At 53.2% G+C, this 27,563-nt stretch overlaps 1 protein-coding gene across 1 annotated transcript in view; it reads right to left on the bottom strand.

Annotated features, from left to right (window-relative positions):
• RXRA (retinoid X receptor alpha) overlaps positions 1-23,997 on the bottom strand; it is a 109,251-nt gene extending 85,254 nt beyond the window's left edge. Inside the window, exon 1 of the mRNA XM_069873672.1 lies at positions 23,843-23,997. Within this exon, the coding sequence (XP_069729773.1) occupies positions 23,843-23,870 (28 nt within the window). The 5' untranslated portion in view covers positions 23,871-23,997. The remainder of the gene's footprint in view (positions 1-23,842) is intronic.
• Positions 23,998-27,563: the final 3,566 nt, after the last annotated feature.

The following is a 27,563-nucleotide window of genomic DNA, read 5'->3' as shown; positions in this document are numbered from 1 at the left end:
GCACAGAGCAGCTCATTTTCAAATCACACATGCATCCATCCATCCCTCTGCTTCGCCATCACCACCTCCTGCTCCAGGAGCAGCACCTTTGGACTGGCACGTGCATCCCGCAAAGGGCTCAGCACCCTCTGCAGACCCAGCACCTCGTCAAGCCCACTTCAACCTGAACAGCAGCCACAAAACAAGCAGGACCAGAGGAAGCTCCCATGGGATCCCACCCAGAGAGTGGGTTGCACTCGGTGGGGAAGCAGCCCACCAGCTCTTCCTGGTGGAGATGGGACAGTGGGAGAGCAGGAACAAACTCCCTCCTTCCCCAGAACCACAGGGACATCAGCGCAAACCTCCCAGCTCACAACCAGCAGGATGCTGTCTCTTTTGCGAAGGGATAAGACTTTAATCCCTCCGACCTCCAGACCAGGGATGTCCCTGAGCCAAACCCCACTCCAGTGTGGACTCACAGGGGATGCTGTTGGCTAGTCCTTCCAGGCATATCAGAAATGCACCCCCAGCTGAAGACTCTAGACCAAGTCTGACCTTTCCAGCTGAAATCCCAGCTCTGCCATGGGCAAAGGCAGCACTGTCCTGATTTAAGGATGGTCAGGATGAGACTATTTATCTGTCAAGCTCTTCATGCAGCCCTGCCTACACAAGTCCCTCTAAAAAAAAACCAAAACACAAGCAAACACAGAAATCCCTAATTTGATCATATTCCTCTGAACTAAAAGCACCTTTGACCTAAATTCCCACCACGAGCTGGAATTCACCCTCTGCAGGCAAAGGATTACAGGAGAAAATAGCCATGCAGGCACTGAGAAATGTGTGCTCGTGCTCCCACCCAGCTCCGAGGTCTCTGCCTCCCACTCTGGGCAGAAGGGAAGGAGGACAGAAAGCCCCAGCACATCCTACCCAGGCCTAAGAGGGCTTGGGTGTCTTCAATTTATATGAAGTGGAGCTAATTTCATAATATCATATGATATTAAAGCAGCCTACCTCTCTCTTTCACCCCACGTACAAAACCTGCAAGCAGAGCTATGGGAAGCATATGGAAAAACACCTCTAAGCACAAACATCCACCTACTGAGTGAGCTGTTGGAAGTTAGAGAGCTATCCAAAAGGAGGAGGGTATCGCAAAAGAAAACAGCCTTGTGTGTATTTTTTTTCCTCCAAAAACACCTGGAGACTGAAGCTCTGCCTGAACACATGCCTTGCACTTTTGCTGCTTCTGGCAGTTTAAAAGGCAACTTGCAGTGTTCACTGGTTTTTGTTATTAAGGTAGAAACCAGAATTATTCCTGCTACATCCTTAGGAGCAGGTTTCTAGCCCGTCTGAACCAGCCAGGCTCCTGCAGGCGAGGAGAGGCTCTGGCAGCAGCAGGAGGGTATGGTGGGTGCTCAAGGGGACCAAACAAACCACACACTGCTCCTGCTCTGCTCATCATGACCTTGCACACCAGCTCGGCCACAGCATCCTCCAAGTTTGTCAACACCTTTGCTAGAGGTTTCCTGGGGAGAAGGGAGAAAGGAGATTACAAAGTGCTGACAAGCTCACAGGATGTTTTCGAGATGCCTTGCAAGTTGTCATCCTCTGCTGAGCTTCCTCCCAGAGCTGCGTGGAGAGCGGGGACCCCACGGCACGGTCCCTGCTCAGCAGAAGGAACGAGCAGCCAGCCCACCTGGGATGAGACTGTCAGGTCACGCTGAGCTGAGTCACCTGAGTCTCCCAGTTCTCATCAATCCTTCTGGCAAGAGGAACAAATAATCCTCAGGGAAAGCTGTTTTTGGAGGCTGCTGAATTGTTCTTGGCACTGCTCGGAGAGCTTCAATTCGCTAGAAAATCCCAAGCATTTTAATATAGCCAGAATATTTGCTTGCAGGATGACTAGTCCCAACACGAAATGAAATCCAGCCTCCGTGGAGCCGGACCATCACAGGGACACTTCTTTTCTGCCTTTTTAACATCAGAGGGAAAGGATGTCAAAACAGAGTGCGGGTCACCTCCTGTGCACGGTGTCACAGCCCTGGAGGTCTGTGGACAAGGGAACCGTCCCCCAGCAGCCACGAGCCGACAGGGTGGGCTGCTGCAGCCAGGTGCTCCCCTGGCACAGCTGTGAGTCCCCGTTGGTCCCCAGCAGGTATCCAGCACAGCCAAACACCCTCACCTCACCTCCTCACATCTCTCCAACATGCCCTTTCCCAGCACCAGTCGCTGCCAGCCGGGAACAGCCCTGCCCACCTCCCGTGTTGACTTTGGCTGGTGGCAACCACATCTCTTCCTTGGGGCCACCTTGCAGGTGGTCAGCCAACACCGGCAGCCTTTTTTCCCTTGGCCCAGGGGAAAAGGCCTAATTATTATTTTTTTTTTCTTCCTCTCTTCTATTTTAAGATCAGGGTGCTAAAATTAGCTCAGCTTACACAATGGGCCTCTGAGATTTAATCCCCTCCCTCCCCAAACACCGACAAAATAAGTTGCCATCATTCCCAGCATTTCCACCAACTTCTCAGGCTACCAAAATAAGTAAATAAACAAATAAACAGCAAAAGCACGCGAGCCAAACCATTCTATCCAGAGAGATTTAAAAATAGCTGTACCTGCACCAACCCTAACTGCCCAATTACTCGCACCCGGGGGGGCGACCCAGCACTCAGAGAGCCCCTCTTCCTCTGCAAAACCTCCTCCGCGCTACGCACACCACATAAGCTGCTTCCTGGGACCACAGTAAAAAGTCAACAGACACAAGATTGCCTGTGTGGGTGATGGTTACTGAGAGCATCACGGCTGCAGCTGCCTCCCCCTTAAACACATGCAAGGATGGAGCAGGCAGAGAGATACTCAGGCTTCGAGGTCCACAGGGTGCAGCTTCCTTCCCCAGGAAAGCAGATAGGAGCCGACACTGGGATCGGAGCCTGCATTGGGATATGACTGTGCCATGCCTGAAACCCTGGGTGGCTGTTCACCACATCAACAGGGGCAGAATTAGCCCCCGGGCTTTAGTGGCAGACCTAATGCTAATGCACCTCGACTCCACACCCCAGCGCCCCAGTCTATAAGGTGGGGTATTGGTACAGACCTTGCTCACAGCAAAACAGTTAGTTAATATTTGTAAAGTGCCCTGGAGTTAATTAATTGCCATTAACTCATTAGCTAGATTTTGGCCTCCTAAGCCCAGCTTTAAGCCATGCCCTGCTAGGCAGGGGCGAGTGTGTTCAGCTGGCTCTCTGCGTGCAGAGCACCCACCCAGCTTGCTGCACTGGTGCCCGAGCACATGCCAAGGCGCTTCTGCACGGCTGCACGAGCCCAGCGAGCCGTGCCACCAGCAACCTGCCTGGCCCTCCTGTGCTGTGCTCCCAGGGCAGGCTTCGTCTGTCCCCTGTGGAGATCTGGCCACATCACTGAGTGCTGTCGGGCTGCACAGGCCCACCAGGGGCCAGGGAAATGGAAGCAAATACCCATCTGGCACTGGATTACCTGCCATATGCTTCCCATATGAACGTGTCTGCCTGGAGCTCAGAGCGAGGGGAGGAGCACACCTTCCCCCTGTGACATCTCGCACCCAGCTCACATTGCAACCTGCAGTATCCCCAGCCACACTGGTGCCCATGAGAAACCTGCTAACACGGACAGCGTGGACATCCATGCCCTCTCCCTGCACACATACACCCATAGCCATCTCTCCCTCCCCAGTAAGTGACGTCCCACCCCGTGCGAGCAGACAGCATCACCTGAGACTACTCCAAATCTTTTCAGGCTCCGCAGCACCCAACTGCTGCAGCTACATCCTTAGCCCAGGGCCAGATCTCACCTCTCCATCCTCAGGACAATGTTTGCTCAAAGCTTTGGGTGGGAGCCAAAAGCCAGAGCTCCAAAATCACAACCCTTGCCCATCCTGCCAGACACTGCAGCACTTGCAGGTCTCAGCCCTCACGCAGCAGCTGATGCTGCTGGACCACAGTGCAGCCCTTCAGGGACAGATGCTGCAGGCAACAACCAGCAAGTGATGCTGGTCTCTGCTGGAAAACCATACACCATGCCCTGCCAGCTCTCTGCAGGGAACCCCAGCATTTTATTTCACCCCAAAGAGATCCCCGTCGTGCCAGCAGCAGGTCCCAGCAGCAGGAGCATCTCTTCGCTTCACCACCTCAGTCACCACCCCGCACAGCCAACCCTTCTCAACTGTCTTTCCAGGAACATGGAACAGAGTAAAACCTGCGCTAGTGCAGTGGGCAGAGCCCAGCCCTGGCCACCCCACACCAGCTCCCCAGGGACGCCCGCTGCGGGCCAGCAGCAGCCCGGCACATAAGACCGCAGCCTCCAGAGCAGCCAACAACAACAAACTCGTGTGTGAGCGACAAAGGGAAAAACTCAGCGAGGAAACAATATTCAGCTCAAGCGCGTATTGTAAATAACGCTGCGTATGGGTTTGTTTTATTTGTTTTAATTATGAAAACATAGTCCGGATTGTCCTGCTGGCTTGGGCAAGCACCATCCCGGGGTTGGGGAAGCGAGCTAGAAGCCCCACAGAGCCACGCTGCGTCCGGCAACCCTACAATACACAAAGGACCTGCTGCACCTAGTCCCTACCCCGAGGAGCTGGTGAGCTCAGTGAAATCCTGAGCAGCCCTGGTATCGCTCTGCCAGGCTTCAGTGCAGCCGAGTTCCATGCCGGCCGGTGAGCAGCCAGCACACAGAGGCCAGCAAAGCCACAGCTCCGCAGCTAGGAGGGAAACAAGCACCTGGAGACAGAAATATCACACACTTCAATGGCTGTTTCCAAGGCAATCGTGTATCTGGGTCCATCGGTCCCGCACGTTGGGGGCTACAAGCATTTCTGAGATTTTTATCCGCTTCTCTGTTTTTACCCTAGTTCTCTTTACACTAGATTTCTCGCCAATGTCACCATCGCTGTTGCTCTTGTCCTCAGACAGACCAGTGCTGTTGCTCCATGCTCCTGCTCTCCACATCAGGTAATGGGGACAAGCAGGAGGTAACCTCTTAAATTATTTTTTTTGCATCAGAACAAACCTTTCCTTCTCTCACTTCCTCCTCCCGGGCTGAGAGGGAGGATTTGGCCCTTACCTCCCTGCGCACATCTACCTCAGTGCATGCTGATGCCAGGAGAAAGCCAAGCAGCCCAAAGCAGAGACAAGCTTCAGACACAACCAAGTTAAAAATACATATTTTTCAGACAAAAGTTCAGTCCCCAAATGGTAAGAGAATCCAGGAAAAATGCGGCAGGCCTGGCTGGTGGCCGGCTTCCAGCGCGAGCACCTCCCTTCGGAGGAATCTGGCGAGGAGTCTCAACTAATCCACCCAGGACACACCAGCATTTCTTCCTCATAGTATGGAGTTGGGGTGTTTTTTCCTTCCTTTCTTTCTTTTTTCCATCTGCTCAGCACATTTGACCCTGGCTGGGAAGGCACTCACAGCCGTGGGGACCGAGTTGGGGTGCAGCACTTGGGGACAGTCCGAGGGTCCCCACCGCTCACTGCATGCTCCTGGCACCAGCCCAGGGTTTGCAGGTAGGAGCGGCTGGAAAAGACGGGACCGATGCAAGAGCCTGGAGCCACCACGCATGTGCTCAGCACTCACACGAAACAAATACACAGCATTATACCCGTGCCTTAGTCTCCCTTCCCTTCAGAGACACGATGGGAGAACTTTAGGGGAACAAGGCACTCGAGGCGACACAGAGACCATGCTGCGGGCACCCCAGCAGGATAGGTCCCTAGGTGCCTCCTCCAACCCCCGTGAGGACCCAGATCTCTTCCCCAGGCCATCCCACCCCACCCCACTGTACCATCATGGACACCGCCTCAACACCTTGCTTCTGCCCTCGCTCACCTGCAACTCCCAAAGCAAGCACCTCAAATCTCATCTTGCCTCACTCTCTACCGCTGCTTCTCCCCAACACTGTGCCCAGGAACTCCTCACCTCCCCAACAAGCTCCATCTGCTTCCCACTTTCCTGGGGTAGATCCACCATCCCCACTGGACACTGTTCCTGCAGCTCCTCGTGGCCGATTCCTTCGTGCTGGCTGGTGCAGCAGGAGCAGATAGGACAGGGACAGGACACAAGTGACCTTGCCATTTGCATCAGCTCATTACTGATAGGAAGGACACGCACAGGGGCTTATGCCTGGCCCCTCTGCTGCCCCTCACCAGGGAGGAGCTGCCACTTTCGGGTCAGCCAGCAGACGCTGCTTTCCCTCCCGGTGAGATGCCCCCTGAGGAATTTGCACTTCATTCCTTGACACCCGCTTTAATTATAGGTATCAATTCGGCTTCTCTCTTTCACAAGAGCCGTGAGCTAATTGTCACTCCCCTTTCTCTGCGAGGGGTTCATGAGTCACTTGCTCCCTCATTATACACATACAAGTGGAAGGTGGTGGGCTCTACCCTCCCCACAGACCATAAATTCCCAGCACCAAAGCTGCCGGCTGCAGCATCCCAGGATGATCTTCCAAAATCTCAGCCCCATATTCCCGCGGTTACCAAGATGAGCAGACGTGACACCATAACATGACAGACACTGTCTGATGCCTCAAAGGCTCCCGACACACAAAAGGATGCTCTGTGCTCACCCGTTGGCCAGCACAGCACATTTCTCCGACAGCAAACCGCTGACAGACTCTGTAAAATCCCTACCCAGAAACACGGCGAGCACATCCCGAGGCAAGGCTGCTGGGGGAGCCCGGCACGCATCCCCACGATGCAGACCACACCACTGCCTACCATGCTGTGCACTTTATTTTCCTCCCCAGCCACCAAAGCAGCAGCAGCAGGACTCTGGCAAGAACTCCATCATGCCATAACCCCATCACCCTGAAAGGGATTGCTTCGCAAAGTAAAGGAAACTGGTCATGGGTTTGGGGCAGTTTGCTGTTGTTTTCTTAAACATCAACTCATCAATTTCAGCATAATGAGGGCTTTATGAGCTGCGGATTACCATTATTCAGTTGAAGGAGACACAGATAATTGTTATGAACAGATGAATGTCTACAGCGTATGACAAGGTCCTCAACAACACTGACGGGAGAGGCGATGGGTCCCCACGAGCTGGGAAGTCTCCCACATATTTGCAAGCCGGTGTGCGGAGAGCTCCTGCTTCAATGCCCACCTCTCCATCCCCAGCCAAGCTGCTCTCCCACCAGAGAGGTCGTTCCACTGCAACACTACCATTTGCCTTCACCCTACCATCCCCAGCATTTTTTTCTGCTAAATTCTACCCCCCCAGCAGCCACCTTGCTGCTCATCCTCAGTCTGCAAGGCTTGGGTGTGGGCTGGGAACCCCACAGGAGCTCAAGAAAGGAACTCCTCGACCCATAGCAGCCACACTGCGCTGCTGTTTGCTTTGTTTTTTAATCAAATCACAAGACAGGTCGGGTGCTGCTCAAAATAAATCATCAACCACAACAGCAATAAAGACAACCGGGTGGCCTGAGCTCGGACTTTGTGAGTACGGGACCAGCGGCTGAGCTGCCACCGCCCCATCGCTGATGAGGTGACGGAACAGCTCTTGCACCACATCTGGACACTGCAGGTCATCACCGAGGAAATGGTTGTACCAGGAGAGGAAAGAAGGCCACGGACACAGCCAACCAGGCCAGCTGCATGACCTTGTACCACCAGGAAAAAGGGACCAAGGGCTGTGGTAGCCTCTTGGATGCCCAACCCAGGGACAAGCATTCCTCCTCTCTCGAGGCTCCAGCTCCCCTTTCCACCATTCTCCAGCTCAGGGGCTAAGGGTCAAAGGAGAAAGAAAATCTGTGCATGCCTCTCCCCAGCCAAGTGCCAGCCCCCCAGAGACATGCAGGCTGGCTCCCAGGACGTCCTCCAAGCCCATCTGCCTGGATCCCACACAATAAAAATCATGGTTGCTCTTGCACAGAGGATCTGGCCCTTCTTCTGCATCAGCCAACACCAAGCAGGATCCAGCCAGGCAGGAGCACTGGGTCGCTGCATCCACAAAGGAGACCCTCCAGCCCTCGCACAGCTCACAGCAGACAGATGTTCTCCTTTTCTTCTTCAGGAGGATTAGACACACTTCTTTTCTCTCATTGCTTTTCAAAAGAGAGGCTTTTTATCACTGCTGATCCCTGGGGGAAATCTTTCTCTCTCTCACGCTTTTATAGCTTGGACAAGGGGAGAGGAAGTTTTCCTTCAACTCAATCTCCCTGCCGACAGGCACCACGAGGGCAGAGAACAGAGCAGCTCCCCAGGTCCTTGCCTGCACCTGAGCATCGCTCTGACACCGCCAGGGCTCCCCACCTCCTCCCGCACGGCGGGCGGCATCGCCAGCAACGCGCCCAGCGCCAAACCCTGGAGAACGCCCAGGCAAAGCCCTGTCTTAAGTGATTTCGAAAGCCGTGTCGCCGTTGCGAAATCCAGCTTGTAAAAACCCCGGCAGAACAAAAGCAGCAAACCCAGCTCAAGGCAGCTACAGGTGCTCTGCCCTCGCCTACCCGCTCCCCATTCTCTGGAGACTGCAATTACATTTTTCTTAAATGTTTTGGGGTTGTTTTTTTTACTTTCTTTCTCTTCCTGGCTGCTGCGGAACAGATCAAGGCAAAGAGAGGAAACCAAACCTTGGAGCTGGCAAAGCTTTAGACACGCACAGCAATTTTAATGGACCACTCGCATGCAGAAAGCTAACAACACATCTAAGTGCGCGCGGGATCATGGCACCATCAGCTCTATAGCGAAACAAGTCCAGCCAGTGATCCCTGAAGCACTGTCAAAAGCTCTAATTACCCAAAAGTGAAATCATGTTGTTTTTTCACCCTCTGAGTTCCCTTCGCTACCAAAATCAGGGCTGATGTTTGTCACAGCGGCAGACCTCTGCAACATTTTCTCTTTATTCTTAGGCATCCCTTTAAAACTATAGAGGAAATCATCCACAAGAAGTTTGTTCAAATGGCCTGTCAGTTTGAGGAAGTGAAATTAAACCAGAAAAAAAGCCTGAATCCCAATAAATCACACATCCACACACACAAAATTGGAGAAATCTGGGCATACCTCCAAAGCCAAGTAAATGGATGATAAACAAAACAAACCTAGCTCTGCCTGGTAATAAAGGCTTCCATAGTGGGAATTTCTCACCTGGGAATCACTTCTACTGAGGGCACGGCTCATGGCACATGGAGAGCTTTCCTGCTCTCCAGTAAAGCTGAGCCTCCTGGGATGCTGCCCCACGCTGGGCTGGGCTCAACAAGCACAAATCCTTCATTGCCTCCACTGGCACCAATTTCCCCCCGCTGCAAAGCCCTGGACCTTGTTGGGAGCCCATCCTGTCCCCATCCCCGCTGCGGATGGCTCGACAGACCCTTGACGCAGAGAGTGGCTGTTTGGTTTTGTTGGAGTCACGGGAAAGCCGTGCTCTTCCTCTGCACAGGCACCGCTCGAGCGGTGAGGACCCACTCAGGGCTGCAGACCCACCCAGAGCAAACAGGACTCACAACTTGCAGGAAAAAAAAAAAAAGATATGCAAAACAAAAGCAAGGAAAAGGGCAAGAGGAAAAAGGATGAAGATGCTGAAATAAAGCCCTCCGGGCACCCAAGGTGCCTGAAGCAAGACGCAAAACCATATGGGACAGCAAAAAAAGCAGCAGTTGAGTCTCCTTTCAACCTTCAGATGCAGCTTCCCATTGATATGGATGCTGCAGAGCAATGCCCACCCCCTCCTCGCTGCACTGGGTTCATCTTTTCAGGCCACACAGTGGGAGGGGGAGCAAAGGGAGGAGGGCAGGGATGAATGCTGAGATATGTCCCAAGGAGGACAGTCTGGTGATCCCAGCTCCAGCCTCTACATGAGGGGTTTAAGGGACGGGTGGATGAGGTGCTGAGGGGCATGGTTTAGTGTTTGATAGGAATGGTTGGACTCGATGATCCAGTGGGTCTTTTCCAACCTGGTGATTCTATGATTCTATGCCCACAGCTGGATTTGAAGTGGTCCATAATGCACGGCACTGCTGGGCTACGAGCCAAGGGGTCGACAGCGAAGCCAGTGGAGGGGTGGACACATGCAATTAGGAACCTGGTACCAGTCAACACAGTCCCCATCACCTCCCCGGCACAGCTGCAAGCAAGCCCCTGCTGCAGGGACCTGACCCCAGGTGGGGCAGCTCTCCCTCTCCCCAATCCCTTCTTTGTTTTCCACCACGAAACAGTTAAAGGTTTCTAAGCTGGGCTCTCCCGAGGACTCCAGTTAAAAGTCCACCAAGCATTTTCCCATAGTGGACTTTAGCCCCGGCACGCAGCTGTGATAACACACGAAGGTGCCAGCTTGCCATGGGACCTGCCACTGGCTGCTCCACTGGCACAGCAGAGGGATGAGGTGTCACCAAGGTGGGCACCCCCTGCAAAACATGCAGGGCCCCATGCAGGACAGAAATCTGAGCAAGCCTCAGAGCAGTATCTTGGGTTTTGGTAGCATGGGGTTATATGAAGCACTTACAGACCAGGGCTCCTTGCTTCTGCTGGAAGAGCTAACCCACCTCCTGTGATAAGGATTTGGCTGCCCTCAAGGAGCCCATTTCATCCATCTTCAGCCCACACCTGGCACTCAGGCACAAATTCCCCCAGGGATTTCAAGTAGGAGCAGACCTCAGAGATTTCTGTCCCCACTGGTCTCCAGGGAGACACAAAGGCAGAAGCCACGCTGCTCTCCCTGCTGAGAATAAACACCCAGCTCTCCTCTCCAAGGTTGTCTGCAAATCCTCTTTCAATAGGACAACACATACCATTTTTTAAAAGCTGGGTGATGTAACCAACCAGTATTTATAATGCTGAAAACATCCCAAAGCTCCATCTCTTCCAGCTCCCAAGCACACTGTGTACTCTTAATACACTAATTGCAATGATGAATAGCTCCTTATAACATTCCTCTTGTGCAGCTACTGACAGGGCCAAGAGCTGAGATGGAAAGTCCTTCTCCTAATGCTCCTTCAAGGTACATTCAGGATTTTACTTCTTCACAGCAAAAGATACAGTGAAAATTTGGAAAATATGTGGGTCCTGCACCAAGCCGTGCCACCACGCAGAGATGGGAACGCCAAGCTCCCTCTCCCCCAGCCCAGCCACATCATCATCTTAATAATAAAGTCAGCAGATCACCACGGGTCAATCTCAGTCCTTAGTTAAGCTGATGCGATCTTGAACCCGTTCGATGAAATCAATGCTGAGCTGCTAATCCCACTGGTGCTTGTGGGGCAAAGGCTCCTCTGCCAAAGGGTCATCCGTGACCCCCAGCCCCAGCGTGGGACCACACAGCACTCGAGGCTCATGTCCTCTGCTTTGAAAACGGTGCTGCAGATAGAATCATTTGCTTGCAAGCCCTCATGTGCCCATGATTTCCACACTCGCAACTACAGGCACAAACCAATGCACTGGGTTGGTTTTTATTTCAGTAGAATCACTTCTACCTTATTAATTTGTAAAGATGCATTCAATTAGGGAGCACGCTGCCTTCGCCTTCCCTTCCCATGCAAAGCAAGCTTTTACTCCCAGACAGGGCCAGGCTCTCTGGGTGCTTTCCTCAGCACAGACTCTCAGAGATTTCTAATCCAGCCATCAGGACTACTTAAGGAAGAGTGTTACCCCATCACTCAGCTGGGACCCCAGGGATGCCCAGACCCAGGCCACCGGTGGCAGAGAAGGACTCAGGATCAGCACTCACCCCAGTCTTGACTGTGGCTCACGGGACCTCCCAGCACCCGACCCAGCACGGAGAACTGGCAGGACCGGCTGCTCCCGCTCTGCAGGCACATCCCCGCACCCAGCACACACCCCGACAGTGGGCAGTAAGGACCCCAACCCACACCCCAACCCAGCACAGGCACTTTTCTGCTCCTCTCCCTCCAAAGAGCTGGCTTGGGGTTCCAATTCAGGCCGGACTGGGAGCACCCCCCTGTTTTCAGGGATGAGCTTCACCCTCTGGAGCTTGTGTGCTCGTGCATCCCTGAGAACACAGATTTAGAGCAGAATTCAGAGCCCTGGCAGCAGCTGCCCAGGGGTGGGTGTGGAATCTCCTCCTCTGGAGATACTCACAACCCTCCTGGACACATTCCTGTGCAACCTGCTCGAGGTGACCCTGCCTTAGCGGGAAAGGCTGGACTCGATGAGGTCCTGAGGTCCCTTTCAACCCCTACCACTCTGTGAGTTTGTGAGAAGAGCTTTTTGGGCTCCTGGGGTAGCAGCACCAGGGTGGGCTGCACCTCACAGCACCTGGCGCAGTGGCCAGGAGCAAATGCCACTGCTCCAAAGAGACCTGGAAGGATGCTTTGATCAGCGCTGCATGAGCCATGGTGTTTTCAGAAGGTGCATGGAGAGGTGGAGCCTCCCTACTTGTGTAGGTGAGGGCTTTAGACGGGAACCACGCTGTTATCTGCCATCCAGGGCTTGCTGCAAGAAATCCCTGCCCCACAACATTTCCTGCACACACTTAGAGGCTGTGAAACCTTGCTGGAGAAGCCAGACGTGGTTTTCGATGCCCGCCCAGCCTTGGCTCCCATGGCACAACACCCAGCCGACCAGAGCACCTGGGTGCCTGTGGGAAGCAGCACAGGTGGAAAAACAACAAAGATGAGAAAACCAAGCACCTAGGCCAAACAAAGCCCGCAGTGACCGATGGCCTCTGATTTCCACAGCCTAAACCTGTCCCACAGGTGAGGCACAAAGAGGCAGCAACTTGTCATAAGGAAACTGCTGGCTTTTTCCTCCCAGAGGAGGTGAAACCTCCGAGCAGAGCTGTCCCAGAGCATCAAAGCAAGACCCCGGAGCTGGAGGGCACAGCAGCACTGCTACCAAAATACAATTTGAAACACAGGCAAAAACCCTAACGAACTAAATTTGCATCTCCCAGCCCTAAAAGCAGTAGGGAAACCTACTGGCAGGGTGTAATTTGGAATGCTGCCTTGCTCCGTAGCTCAGCACCAAGCCCCTGCACGGCATCAGCCACCCTGCAGCAGGTTAGAGGAGCCCCCCAGGACATCTGGGATTCCTGCTCTCAGCAAGCCCTGGCTCTGAACCACTGTTTAGACAAAGTCTCTGACATTTGCAAACAACAGGTATCAGCTGGCCTGGGGCCAGGCTATGTATCTCCAGCAGGGATCACAGCTAAGCCTTCCTAAGTGCTTAAATAGGGGCTTGCAGGTAATTGTCCCAGGAGTCTTAACTCTTCCCTGAGCCCCCTTTGATGTCAGGTCCCTGACGTCAGGCACAGGGCAGCAGTGGAGAGGATGGGGAATTGAGGGCTGCAGCCCAGCTTCCAGCATGGGTCATCACAACCTGTCCTCCCTGAGCTCTGCTCCTGCTTCCCACCACAGGCTCCAATCACTGTGATGCTCCCACACAGCAACCCGAGCATCCCATAAATTCTACCGCAGAGGCCTGGGAAGAGCACACTGCACAGCACAAGGTATTAATGTTGTGGCTGGCATGGCTTGCTCACCACGTGCCCATCCAGCAGACCATAATTTGCTTAGGGGTGCAGAAATTTTCAGCTGTAGCAGGTTTACCCTGACAGGAAGGGAGCCTGGGTGGCCTGTGTAGGTACAGGAAACCCCTTTCTATCACGCACATCACTCCGCTTCCTCTGGATTTCTTTAACCTTTCACTCTTGGCCTGATTTATGCCTTCACACTGATTTTTGCATGCGTGCACTTCCCTGCTCTCCACACCAGCAAAAAACGGTGGCAGGACCTTGGCATCCCATCTGCCCAGAGCTGGAGAAATCTCTGCAGGGAAACCTCCTCTGCCTCTCTCTGGAGGAGCCAGGTTTTTGCAGGCAGTGAGGAGGGGAACATGCACATGTCCCACACGGCTGGGCTCTGTGCCACATTGCAGCCAACACACAGTTCCCAGCCACCCGTGGGATCTGCGCTGGTCTGCGTGTGATGGGGAGGCAGCAGGAAAAGCACTGGAGCAGCTAATCTGAGACCCTAGGGAGGCGTCCCAGCAAAGGAAAATCAGAGATGGAGGTTTTGCTGCAAAGGTACTGCGTGGTGAGCCCCAGGCTCCAGCACAACCACCCCAGCAATGCAAAGGATGGACTCGATTTTCCATTCAGAGAAGGAAAAGATCCATGATCAGCTCAGCTCTGAGCCCTCCAAACAGGGGAGCAGCAAACTGAGAAGGCACAGGGCTGGGGGAACCCGATCGCTGCCACCCACTCCTCATCTCTGGCATAAGCCACTCCAGCTGGGATGCAGCAGGCAGCACCCCATGGAGAAAGGGCATCCCCAGCACCACAAGCACATGGAGCGGTGCCTGGTAACGCCTTCAGAGGCAGGAGGTCACAAGAGCAGTGAGGACACAGCCTTAACGTCATCTAAAGGGCCTCCTGGGTGGGAAGATTAGCAGCTTATTGCCAGCCTCACAGGGATCCTGGCGCAACAGAAATGAAACATCAGACCATGTCAGGAAACCAGCTTCCCAGGAGCAGACAGGCCCAAAGACTCTAGGGAAGCATCTGAGCAGGGACCGTGGCACAGAACCCAGGGGAAGCACTGGGGCAGGCGTCTGGGGAGGAATCACAGTTAAGGTCAATTCTTCAGGTCCCCAGTTTGGGGTATTTTTAACCTGTGCAGCCAGATAAATGGAGAAAATGGGAGCATCTTCCTGGTGCCAGCAGCCATCACCAGGGCAGTGGGATGTGGGGACACTGACCCAAGTTTTCCATCCCTGCTCTCATGTCACAAAGCTCCACGCAACAGCCTGCACAGTCCTGTCCTTACAGCTGCCACCATCCAGGGAGTAAAAAAAAGAGACAATCCCAAAGCAGGAGCAAGCCAGGAAAGCACCTCTTAGCCCAACTCATGTGGGATGTGGTGGGTCACCCCCAAGAGCCACCTGCCCGCAGAGCTCCCCCAGCCCAGCCGGAGGGAGATGCAGTCGCAAAGGTCATCATTTTGGTGTTTGACTGAGCATAAAAATCCTGCCCTGAAAAACAAAACAAAAAAAAATCAAAAGGGAAAAAGAGGGAAGGGAGAATGATAGCGGAGGAAAGGGGTGGCAGTGCACGGCACAACAGCCCCAGAAACACAGGAGATGAGTTCACACCACAGTAACACTCATCTCCATTTCAGAAAGGTTTCCTGAGAAAATAAATGCAAAGTCTGTTATAAAAGTTTATCTGTGTGTGTGAGAAAGAGCAAGTGTGCCTGACTACGGTATAGAGATGTCATTATTTTCATGCATCTGCCTTACCCAATTTTATTTAGTTGCTTTCTGCACCATTTCATGCTCATTCTGCTGCTGAGCTAGACAATTGCTTTATAACTCTAGGGTGCAATTTCACTGTCTGTGAGCCACACACACACGCACGCACACTGGGTCTTCGCTGGGATGGAGCAGGGAGCTGCAGCTCCCTCCCTACCCCAACATTTGGGAGGCTGCATTGAGGTTTTCTTAATAAATAAAAAGAGAGAAAATTAAATTGTTAAGCCACTATCTCTGATGTATTATAATTCAAGGAGTGCATGGAGGGGAGCAGACCCAGAAAATAACGGCTCCCCATTAAGAATGAGGAGGATGAACTGGAGGGCAATTTGCTTTCTCTCACGCTAAGTGAAAGCAGAGAGAGACAGAGCCTGGCAGGCTGGAGGGCAGAAGCACAGTGAATCACACTGGATTTTTATGATCAATTAAAAGTCGCACTTCAACAAGTGCAGGTAAAAAAAGGAAGGGCTGGCCATGCAGGTGCAGAGCTCCCAGAGAGTGGTTTTCAACTTGCTGAAGATGCCTGGTCTCTTGCAAGGTTCAGGTGCCCCTGTAGGGACCCCTGCTTCTACCCTCCATCCGTGGCCCCTCTCTAAGCTTTCCCCCAGGCTGCAGCAGCCCCATGGATGTGGGTCAGGGCAGCCACAGGGTGTGAAGGGGTCTCCAGAAGCAGCCACAGCACTGATGCAAAGCAACACGTGGCCATACATCTCCCCACCACGGCACGAGCGAGCATCTTGGCCACAACCTGTGGCTGATACGCCGTTATCTGCCACCACCGGGCCCTGCTCGCTGGTGTTAGAGCCCACAGGCCAGATAAAGTCACTCTTCTTACAAAAATGGGGCAGCAAAAGAGGAGGTGGGGGCAGAAGTAGAGACCAGCATGGTTTGGGAAGGATGATGGGTGCAGAAAAAGGGGTTGCTCTGTCTCTTTTCTCCCTTTAGCACCAACCCTCACCTGCACATGGGTTCCCAGGGAGAGGCTGTTGCTCCCTGGGGTGCAGGGCTGGGAAGCCACAGTGCTGGCAAACAGCTCCCACCCATCCCTCACCCCCCCGGGGGCAGCCAAAACAGCATCCCCAGCCCAACGCAACGCCCCAGGTCTGCTCCTGCCTCTCTGTGACCCTGCTCCTCTCTACGCCCTTTGTGCCTCCGCCACCTCTCACCATCTCACCCGCTCGGAGCAAGCCTCCTCCGTCGCATCCCATGCCAAAGCGGCACAGCCTAACCCCAGCTCCTCGCTTCGTCACCTCCACATCTCCAGGAGGATCTTGGCTGGAAGCGCACCCTCTCTCTCCTGTGCCTTCTCTTTCCGCTCTTGCTTCACCGCTGCCGTTGCCTCATTCCCACTCCGTAATGGGCACGTAGGAGACACGCTGCCCACAACAAAATTGTCTCGCAGCAACCCACAGAGTTCACAGCAAAAAAAAAAAAAAAGAAAACCTAAAAAAAAGAAAAGAAAACCACCCAACCAACTTTCCAGCAGTTACTTGTCAGCCAAAAATGGAAAAACAATAATCAAATGTTTCTGCCTTTGCGCCCAGCGCCGCACAGCCAGCTGAAACCAGACGGGGCATCCCTCCCTAATCCCTCCTGGCAGCCCCAGCACAAAGGATTTGCTCCAAGAGCCGAGGGGGCCGTAAACCTCGGGGGGCTCCGGGGCTGCCCACAGCTCCCCCTCCTCTTATTCTGTCTCTCTTTTTAAACACTGAACAAATCCAAAACTGTGCAAAAGAGAAGCCCATGAAAAGTAACAACCAGTTGGGAATCGCGTTACCATTTTATTGGTCCTAAATACTAGTATTGCACCTTTTACCTCTCCGCTCCACAGCAATTTCACATCCGATGCTATCCAGGGAAGGGGTTACAGCTCAGACAGGACCAAAACTCAAATACACCACCAACCCACCAAAACCAAGAGATTAACACCCCCCCAAAAATCCTCCAGGGTTCAAAAGAATGAGCAATGTCCGTGGTGAGAGGGAACCATCTTCCACTAGAGCAGAAACTGGATGCTAGCCCCGCTCCCAATGCTTAATAAATCAAATATTTAGGGTGTTTCCTCCTTACTCTCTGGTTTTGGAGCACCTGGCTTACACACAAACCCAATCTGCAAGCTTTTCTTTTGCTCCCAGGCCAAAAAATAGCTTGGGGTTTGGTTTGGCTTACCAGGAGCTGGGACCCTCAAAAACCCAGAGGAGCCTCAAAAACCCAGAAGAGCCCTCCAGACCTCAGATCCCAGACGGATCTTGCTCCGCGGGGCTGGAAGCCGCCATCCCAGCCGAGGTTTCACAACCGCCCCACGCCCTCGCTCTAGGCCCCGTTCCCAGCTTTGCCGGCACTCACACGCACCCGCGTGCCTCAGTTTCCCCACCCTCTCATCCAGGCAGACCATAAGTTTTCAAGGCAAGGAAAGTACCTTGCGGTACTCCAAGGAGCCTATAAGAAAGCTGTGGAGGGGCGCTTGATCAGGAGGTGCAGGGACAAAACAAGGGGGAGCAGATTTAAGCTGAAAGACGGGAGGTTGAGAGGAGATACTAGGAAGAAATGTTTTCCTGTGAGGGCGAGGAGGCCGTGGCACGAGAGAAGCTGTGGATACCCCATCCCTGGAGGTGTTCAAGGCCAGGTTGGATGGGGCTTGGAGCCCTTCATCCAGTGGGATGTGCCCCTGCAGGCTGGATCTGGATGGGCTTTAAAGTCCCTTCCAATCCAAACTATTCTATGAATCTGTGAAGATTCATTCCCTCTTGATATGCAGAGGCAGGAGCTGCGATCAGAGTTACAGCTCCAAGGTGCAACCTTGAAACTTTTATTGTCAATCACAATAAAAGAAAGGAAAAAAACCCAAACCAACGACCATTTTATGCTGACGAGGGGTCTGTTTGAACAGGATTATTTTTTAACTCCACATTAAACAAAATTGCAAAGGAGGGGAGCTGAGTTTGGGCTTAATTTGAACTCTTTCTTCCCTTTCTTGCAAGGGAGTGTTCCCTGTTTATCTCAGAAAACACCCTCCATTTTGAAATGCTGTCTTCTCTAAATAAAAACTCAAGTTGTTTCCCTGACTTTTTTTCCCTTTGCTTTGCTTTTTCTAAGCAAAACATTGTCAGAAAAGGCAAGTTCTCACAGCCAGTTTCCATCTCAACAATAGAGCATTTTCCCAGGCTAAATTGCTTCTGTCTGAAAATCTTTGAGCAGTTTGAGCTGGCTGGCGTGTGCGGGGATCCTTCAGTAGGGTTGAGGGGTTTTTATTTTTTTTAAATCCTTATTTGCAATATTATTTCGTCTGCCTTGCGCTGCCTTGATGTTGGAGCAGCCTTTGGAGAGACACAACCACTCCTCCCTCCTCCTCTGTCCTCCCTCCAGGCACACGCTTTCCTTTGAGGAGGAGGAGAAGGGAGAAAGAAAATAAAAGACAAGCAAAGAGGAAAATGTCAGAAAGCTGCTTTTTGCGTGCGTGTCAAACGTTCAAAGTTATTCCAGAGTCTAGGCTTTAAATGTAATAAAATACAGCAACTCCTGACAAAATCAATTAAAATAAAACCACCCAGGCTGCCTCCCCTATTGCTTTGTAGCGACGCTGACTTTGAGAGCCCACCTGGGCCTTTTAGGAAGCAATTATGGAACTGCCGGGTTGGATCCAGCCACGTGCCGGCTTTGCCAAGCTGGATGGAGGAGAAACCCAGTTCTTTCACCTGTGAAGGGAGGGGATGATGGGGAGACATGCTGGGGATCGCAGCCAGAGAACTGGATTAATTGGAATCACAGAATGGTTTGAGTTAGAAGGGACCTTAAAGCCCATCCAGTTCCAACCCCTCCGTAGGCAGAGACACCTGCCACTGGATCAGGGCTCCAAGCCCCATCCAACCTGGCCTTGAACACCTCCAGGGATGGGGCAGCAATGACATCTCTGGGCAACCTGGGCCAGTGCCTCCCCACACTCACAGGAAAACATTTCTCCTTAGGATCTCATCTCAATCTCTCTTCTTTCAGCTTCAAACCATTCCCCCTCATCCTATTCCTGCACTCCCTCACCAAGAGCCCTCCTCAGCTTTCCTGCAGGAACCGATTAGAGCTCATTTAGGTTACCACGCTCCCAAGGAAGGTCCCTGCACTACCCAGCTCTTTGCCAGCGCTGATTTGAGGTCTCCCCAGCTTTGGTTCCCACCAGCAGCCCAGCTCGATAGAGAGGAACCTGGCTAGGGGGGCAGGAACCCCCTCAGCATCCCCACCACCCTCAGTTAAGCCCTTGCTAACGGCCACCACCTCTTGTAGTCTCACCACCTCCTGCAGCGGGGTCACGGAGTATTTATAGCAAGAATGATTTGGTGATTTCAGGCAGCCAAGGGCCTCAGGGGAATACCCTGCTCACACACAGAACCCCCGGAAAGGCACCGGGATACTCATTGGAACGAGCACCCTGGGCAAGAGTCAAGACCAGCAAACATCCCAAAGCTCGAGGTTCCAATGACCGTATCCCCGGTGCCTCTTCCGGGGGGTCTCAGCCCTGTGTGAGCAGGGTATTCCCTGAGGCCCTTGGCTGCCTGAAATCACCAAAATCATTCATGATATAAATACTCCGTGACCCGCTGCAGGAGGCTGGCTGCAGACCACTCCAACAAAGAAGGTGGTTAGGACCCAGTCTTAGCAATATTTTGCCTTCAAGATGTGGGTGGGACGAAGCCAGAGTGTATTTTCCAGTGAAATGTTTTGATTCCCCCCTTGATTTTTTTTTTCAACAGGAGGAAAATGCCAATAATAATATTTGCAATGAATAACTAAAATTCTGTGGCTTTCTCCCCCGCTCTCTTTTAAATAAATAAAATGCCCTAAATACGAGAAACACAAACGCTCTCTCCAACACAGCAGGATGGCGTGGAGTAAACTCAGGGATCCTCAGAGGGTTTATTTAACTGTCACAGCCCAGATACTGGAAAAGGCAATAATTCCTTCCCAGCTTGTTTTGCACATGTCAACTGGGAGAGGTCGAGCCCTACACTGCGCTTCAGCAAGAGAAACCGGGACGTGGTCTCTGACTTTCTCTCTTGCTCCTAGGCTCCTCTCCAGTGCGGCACCGGCAGCCCCACGGTGCCGGCTAGCATCTTCCAGATGTGGATCAGAGGACTTCTCCTTTCTCACAGGGATGCTCTGACAAGCTGCGATACTTTCTGCGTCTTTCATAATCTTTTTCTCCCCATGGATTTTCCCAACAGCTGTAAATTTTTGAAGCTAAAAGAAGGAGAACTGAGGATTATGTTGAGATCTCAACCCAGATGCAGGCTCCTACCAACCCAGTTTGGGTTTTGCACAACGTTGAGGCTCACCCTGACAATGTGGCAAGAACAGGGGATGCAGGATGTCCGTTGGCAAGGGGGTGGAACTGGATGATCTTTAAAGTCCCTTCCAAACCAAACCATTCTACGATTTCACAAAGACGTCTCAAGGATGCTCACACTCCCATGCTCCCTTTCATCCCAAGCAGACCCCAGGCTCCAGGTTGCTCCCCCTAGCCGGACACAGAGGCTTGTTTTGCTGTTTCCCTTGGAGTTGTTCCCACTCCAGCCTGGCCCTGCACGGCCAGGTCTCACCCCACATCCTGAGCAGCTGTAGCTATCCCTGGCACGGCCACGCAGGCGGGAAGATGGACTCGCAGGGGTTGCAACCCAGTGAACTGACCTCCAGGAGGGAAGCACCGGCCTCAGACACCCATTAACGGTTCCTCCCACCATGAGGTTGAGCCTCAAGGGGAAGGTCCCCAAGCTCACCATTGCCTACCACTGCTTAGGGAAATGGGCAAAGAAGAAAATAAAGGGATTGGAGTGGCCAGAGCCTTGGGAAAAAGCAGCTGCCCGAAGAACCAACTCCCTCGGCCTGCATGTCAGTCCTCCACACGGCCTTGGACAAAGCCTGACCTCGCCGCGTGCCCCTCGCTAGGTTGGAGGCTCCGTGATCGGGCTGGACGTTGTCCCGGGAGCAGGACAGCACACAGAGCCGCATGGCGACGGCATCCAGCCCAGGAGATGCTCGAGGACGTGCTGTCCTCGTGGCAAGCCTCTGCCTTGGCATCTGCCAGCAGCTCTTGAGACAAGCTGGAAAATGAGATACTACTATTAAAAGTGCCCAGCACTGGCCACACTTCTACCCATGACATCAGCAGGGTTATCTGAGTCTAACCACAGGCAGAGCTTGGCCAGGAACCTCCACCAGGTTACCCTCTTTAGGCCAAACTGAGCTGAGATTTTGATAGGGCCACCCCATAACAGAACTTGAATTTGCCCCACCTCGCCCTAGCTCTCCAACTCTCTCCTGGTGTGCAGGAAAACAAACTCCACAAGCTTGGCTATTCCCCCCACACCCTGGCTCCAACCATGACATGGGACTGGGTTGGCAAAACACCCTGCAAAGCTGGAACTCGGCAGGTTTTGGACCATTCCACCTCCAAAAAGCACTGAGGCTCTGCTGGCCCCACCACCTCTGCTCTGGTTTCACTGGGAAGGTCTTTGCTCGCATTCCTCAAGGCTCCCATCGCTCTTAGAAACTGCTCACACACTTTCAAGGCTCAACCAGCCTTCCAAGATCTCCCCCTCCAAAACCTTCCCTTACAATCAAAGCTGATTTTTCCAACAAACATTGACCAAAGGCCAGTGGATAAAGTTTAGGAGTCGCTTCTGGAGCAGCACACCGCGCAGCAGAGACAAACACAGGTCACAGCTTCCACAGGCAGCTGAATTTTCTCCTAAGCCAGCGATGCAAAGTTATAACCCCCCCAGCACCGCTGTCCTGAGGTGGCTGCCTTGTTTTTCTCCTGGATGCTCCCGCTGTGCTGCACAGCATGTTACAGAGACCCACCCTCTCCCCGCCAAACACACATACATTTATAAATGAGCAGATAAATCAGTTGTTTTTCATTTGCACCACTGTGAAAATCCTTACCCGAGCCAGCAGCAAGGTGACACACACTCCCCCTCTCCTCCCCCGTCAAAGTCAACATGACTAATAACACAACGTATTATTTAGCATCTACAGCGTAACAGGAATGCTCAGGGCTCAAAGAAAATGCAGGTATATATGTAGGGGCCTGATCCTGCCCCAGAGAACAGAGGTTTGGATTGTCTCCTACAAAAGCATCAACAGAAATGCAAATCTCACAACCACCAGCCCTAAGATTAAACCACTTTTGTGTGGCAAGAGATAGGCACTTTCTGCTTCGGTGGGTGTGTTTGCGATGCTCCCGGACACCTGCATTTGATCCACTCAAAAGGAGTCGGGTTGACTCTGGAAGCAAGACCCATTCCTGGGGGACACTGCAGGTGAGATGCTCCTAAGCCCGAGCAGCAACTCCGGGGAAGTCAACCCAGCAGCATCTCCTACCTTGAAGACAAATCAACACGGAGCACCGTAAACCTGGGATTTGCAGGGGAAGGAGATGCCAGCTGAAAACCTGCCAGCCCACGGGGCCAGGCTCTCCCTGTCAAAGCCCCCAGACCACAGCCGTCCTGGAAACCCTCCCAGCAAGCAGAGTCAGCTGGGGACCTTGTGATGCTGTTTATATTTACTCTGCAATTGGAAAGAAACAACTACAATTGCAATTCTTAAACAAAACAACAACAAAATAAAAAGAAAGAAAGAAAACACACCACCACAGGCTAGCAGAGATTGAGCACAGATTTAAAGCCCAGGGCAGCCAGAGTGGATGCTCACGCTGGCCATGGGTTTGGAGCCCACGCGCTGTGCTGAGCGGTGGCAGAGGCAGCAGGATTTGTCCCTCTTGCCCCTCGCCTGGACTGGGCGCCAGGCTACTTCACTCAAACTTTTCTTCCACCCCCCTACACCCTGCACACTGAGCTCTGCAATATCACTTCTCCTGAAACCGAGACGCGAGGAGGCATTCGCCTTTACAAGCCAGAACTTGACTCAGTCACCGAAAACGATGGCAAACCCCAGCTGGAAAGAGGTTTTAAAATGTAGAGAGAGGAAAAAAAAAAAAAGAAAGAAGAAAAAAAAAAAAGAGGGGGAAGGAAAGAAAAAGAAAGGCAGGAGGGTCCCAAGGGGAACGGAAAAAAGAAAAGCAGGAGGGTCCCAAGCTTCTGGGAGCAGGCAGGGAGGGAGGATGCAAGCGAGGGGCCGGTGCGGGGGTCCCTGCGGGTGCCTCCCCCTGCCCGGCTGCGGGGAGAGGGAGAAAAAGGAGGAAAGGGAGGAAAGGAGCAAGAATAAATACAAGAAAGCGAAAGAGGAAAGCAAGAGAGGAGAGAGAGAAAAGGCTGCGAGCCGCAGAACCAGCCCCGGGTGGGGAGAGGGGCGCTCTGTCCCCACCGCCCCGTTTGAAAATACCGCCCTGGGAGAAAAACAGAGAAGGAAAAAAACCCCACAAGCAAACAAAATAAGAACTAAGGGCCGCTCAGCACTTTCTGTGGCTCCAAGTCTCCCGTGGAGCTGCCTTCCTCCCCGGGGAAGGGGCGCAGCGCATCCCCCGGCCGGAGCCGGGAGGGAAGCAGGCGGGGGCAGCTCGGAAGCCTGTTTTCTTTCATTTTATTGAACCAAACCACCCCCTTCCCCCCTTCACCCCGCGGTAGGAACGGAGAATGTTGGTTGTTTTGGCTTTTTTTTTTTTTTTTCGGAGCAAAACTCACCCAGTGGCAGGAAGTGTTTGGTGTCCATAGCTGGTGCTTAACTCATGCCAAGGGGCTTGGTTGGAGCTCGGCGGCGAAAAACACACACGCACAGGGCGAGCGGAGGGGAGGAGAGAGAAATCAAAGCGAAAAAGGGGGGGAGAGGGAGGGGGGGGAAGCCCGAGGGGCGGGGGAGAGGGAGGAGGAGGAGAGGAGGAGGAGGAGGAAGAGAAGAGAAGAGGAGGAAGAGAAGAGGAGGAGGAGGAGGGGGAGAAGAGGAGGAGGAGGAGGAGGAGGGGGAGAAGAGGAGGAGGAGGAGGGGGAGAAGAGGAGGAGGAGGAGGGGGAGAAGAGGAGGAGGAGGAGAAGGGGGAGAAGGGGGAGAAGAGGAGGAGGAGGAGGGGGAGAAGAGGAGGAGGAGGAGAAGGGGGAGATGAAGGGGAGGAGGAGAAGGGGGAGATGAAGGGGAGGAGGAGAAGGGGGAGATGAAGGGGAGGAGGAGAAGGGGGAGATGAAGGGGAGGAGGAGAAGGGGGAGATGAAGGGGAGGAGGAGAAGGGGGAGATGAAGGGGAGGAGGAGAAGGGGGAGATGAAGGGGAGGAAGGGGAGATAAAGGGGAAGAGGGGGAGAAGAGGAAAAGGAGAAAGGAAGAGGAGGAGAAGAGGAGGAGGGGGAGAAGAAGAGGAGGAGGAGGAGAAGGGGGAGAAGAAGAGGAGGAGGAGGAGAAGGGGGAGAAGAAGAGGAGGAGGAGGAGAAGGGGGAGAAGAAGAGGAGGAGGAGGAGAAGGGGGAAAAGAAGAGGAGGAGGGGGAGAAGGGGGAGAAGAAGAGGAGGAGGGGGAGAAGAAGAGAAGGAGAAAGGGAGGAGGAGAAGAGGAGGAAAGGGAGAAGAGGAAGAGGAGGATGAGAAGAGGACGAGGAGGCAGGGGAGGCTGCAGCCGCCCCAGCGGAGTTGTTGCAAACTCTCCCCCCCACCCCCCCGCCCCCCAACAATGTAACTCGGGCTCCGCCGGGCGCGCTCGGCTCCGCGCCGGGGGCCCCGCGCAAGGGGGCAGCGAGAGCCGCGCCCGCCCCGCAGCGCCGCCCGCCCCGCAGCGCCGCCCCGCGAGGGCCGCGAGCCCCGGACCGGGCCGAGGCGGAGCCGGGGACCCGCGGGGAAGGGCTGGGGGTGCTGGGCGGGGGGGAGCAGCTCGGCAGGAGGCGGCGGGCGCAGCCCGGGAGGCCGAACGTGGCCTGGGCTGCAGCCCAAGCAGCGTGGCCGGCTGGGAGGGGAGAGGGGGTTGCTGCCCCTCTGCTCCTCTCCTGTGAGGCCTCATCTGCGGTGCTGTGCCCCGTTCTGGAATCCCCAACGTAAGAAGGAGATGGAGCTGTTGGAACGGGTCCAGAGGAGGCTACAAAGATGATCACCTCCCGTGCCTCCCATATGAGGAGAGGCTGAGAGAGCTGGGCTTGTTCAGCCTGGAGAAGAGAAGGCTCCAAGGAGACCTGATAGCGACCTTCCAGTACCCGAAGGGGCTACAAGAAAGCTGGAGAAGGTCTATTCATGAAGGCTTGTGGTGGTAGGACAAGGGGCAATGGGGATAAACTGGAGAGAGGCAGATTTAGACAAGACATTGGGAAGAATTTCTTCACCATGAGAGCGGTGAGGCCCTATAACTGGTTCCCCAGAACAGTGGTGGCTGCCCCATCCCTGGAGGGGTTCAAGGCCAGGTTGGATGGGGCTTGGAGCCCCCAGAGCCAGTAGGAGGTGTCCCTGCCCATGGCAGGGGTGGAACTGGATGGGCTTTGAGGTCCCTTCTGACCCAAACCATTCTATGATTCTATAATATGAATTATATTTTAGTGTTTAGCAAGAAAACTTCAGCAGAGTTGGGAGGAGACAGCAGGCAGCAAAACTCCAGGAAAAGTATTCTCAGCAGAGGATGTCCTCATAGAAAGCCTCTGCCTTGGCTTCTGCCAGCAGCTCTTGAGATAAGCAGGAATATGAGATACTACTATTTGTAGTAGCCATGAGGACAGGGGGTTGGAACTGGGTGATCCTTTAAGGCAGTTGTAGACAAAGTCTCCCCTCAGCCTCCTTTTCTCCAGGCTAAACAGCCTCAGATCCCTCAGCTGCTTCTCATAACCCTTGTTCTCCAGATCCTTCACCAGGGTACTCTCCAGCCCCTCAATGTCCTTCTTGCAGCGAGCGGCTCAGGAGGCCATCAGAGCAATCTCAGCTGTTCCCAGCCTCAGAACATCCAGGGAGATACCCAGCCCCGTTTGCCGTCCCTGGAGTGTGTCGCAGGCAGCTTTCAAAGCACAGTTTATTTCATTTCCCATAAATGAAGCAGGACAAACAACTCCGTGCATGTGCGGCTGGTCAGCAAAACTCTCACCTCTGCAGCGCTGCGGGTACCACCTCACCAGCATCATTGTCTGCTTCCCAGAATAGCCAGGGCCCCCACACTCCCCAGCATCCCTCCAGGTTTAATAAATGATACTCCGCCTCATAAGAAAGTGTATTAGTGACTTGATGGACCAAAGCAACTCTGCTATGCATGAAGCATATTAAACACCGTATCGACCCTCGCTCTTGATGGCCATAACGTGAATAACAACAAACAGGCTCGGTCCACAACTGCAGCTGCTCACGTGTGGTGAGGAGTGACAGGGTCACACAGGAAACCTGGAATGACACCAGGGACCACTGCTGGGACTTTCTGCTGGCACAGGGAACTTCCAAGGCAGAGTCCACCTTTTCTGCAGCAAGTAGGGTTGGGGGGAAACCTGGGCTGGAGATGAGAGAACCAAAGCACCCATCACCATCCTAGTTTACAACACGCACATCTGCCACCACCAACCGTCACCTCGTTGCGTGGCAGATCCAGCCACGGATCGCTTCCGAGCCTCTTATCTGCTATGATTTACTCCTTAATTGGCAAAACATCTCGTGTCATAAATAACAGCAATCTAGCACCGCCTTCTATGAAAATGAAGCCTCTTATCTATCTTTCATTGCCATATCCCTGCCTATCACCTGCGTGCGCTTACCCATTTCTCCGATCACTCTCACTGTAGTATCTAAAGCCACAGAGGAGAGACCCTGGAAAGGCCTCAATACCTGATTTCTCTTACAACTCTTTCCTTTGTGCTTGCCAGGGGATAGACTCTGCCTCTCCTGGGCAGACCCACACACAGGTGGTTGGGCAAGGGCTACAAAGCTGTCAACCCTGTAGGACCCTGTATCTCTTCCCCAGCACAAGAGTTGCATCACATTTCATCACCTTTTATTATAACAAGAAGAAAACCACCGAGAGGACCTATCTCGCATCAGCAAGAGGCTGCAAACAGACACTCACACGAAGCTGCAGAAGTTGAAACAAAATAAAACATCTTGGATCCTTTTTATCCTCTGCTTCTGTAATTTCTGCATGTCCAAACAGATTTTGGTGTGTGTTTATAACTGGTAACTTCATTTGCTCCCAGGCTGGGACCTTAAATGCCAAGTTTCATATCCAAGTCAGTTTTTATGGCTGGGTTACATTAACTCCTGGAAGAAAAGGGGAAATATGCAAGGATATAAAAGAAAGTTGAGGGTTGTTAGAAAAAGCAGGTCCAAAGCCTCTAAGAGCGGGTCAGCAGGGCAGAAATGACGGATCTCATGAACAAATCTCAACAGCAAAAAGACAGAAATCGGTTTCCTGATACACAAACTAAAGCTCATCGCTGTGTCTGATAAGGGAAAATACATCTGGGGGCAATG

This window comes from Phaenicophaeus curvirostris, chromosome 20 (assembly GCF_032191515.1).
Source record: "Phaenicophaeus curvirostris isolate KB17595 chromosome 20, BPBGC_Pcur_1.0, whole genome shotgun sequence".
NCBI lineage: Eukaryota > Metazoa > Chordata > Aves > Cuculiformes > Cuculidae > Phaenicophaeus > Phaenicophaeus curvirostris.
This window is presented reverse-complemented; position numbering and strand designations above follow the sequence as displayed.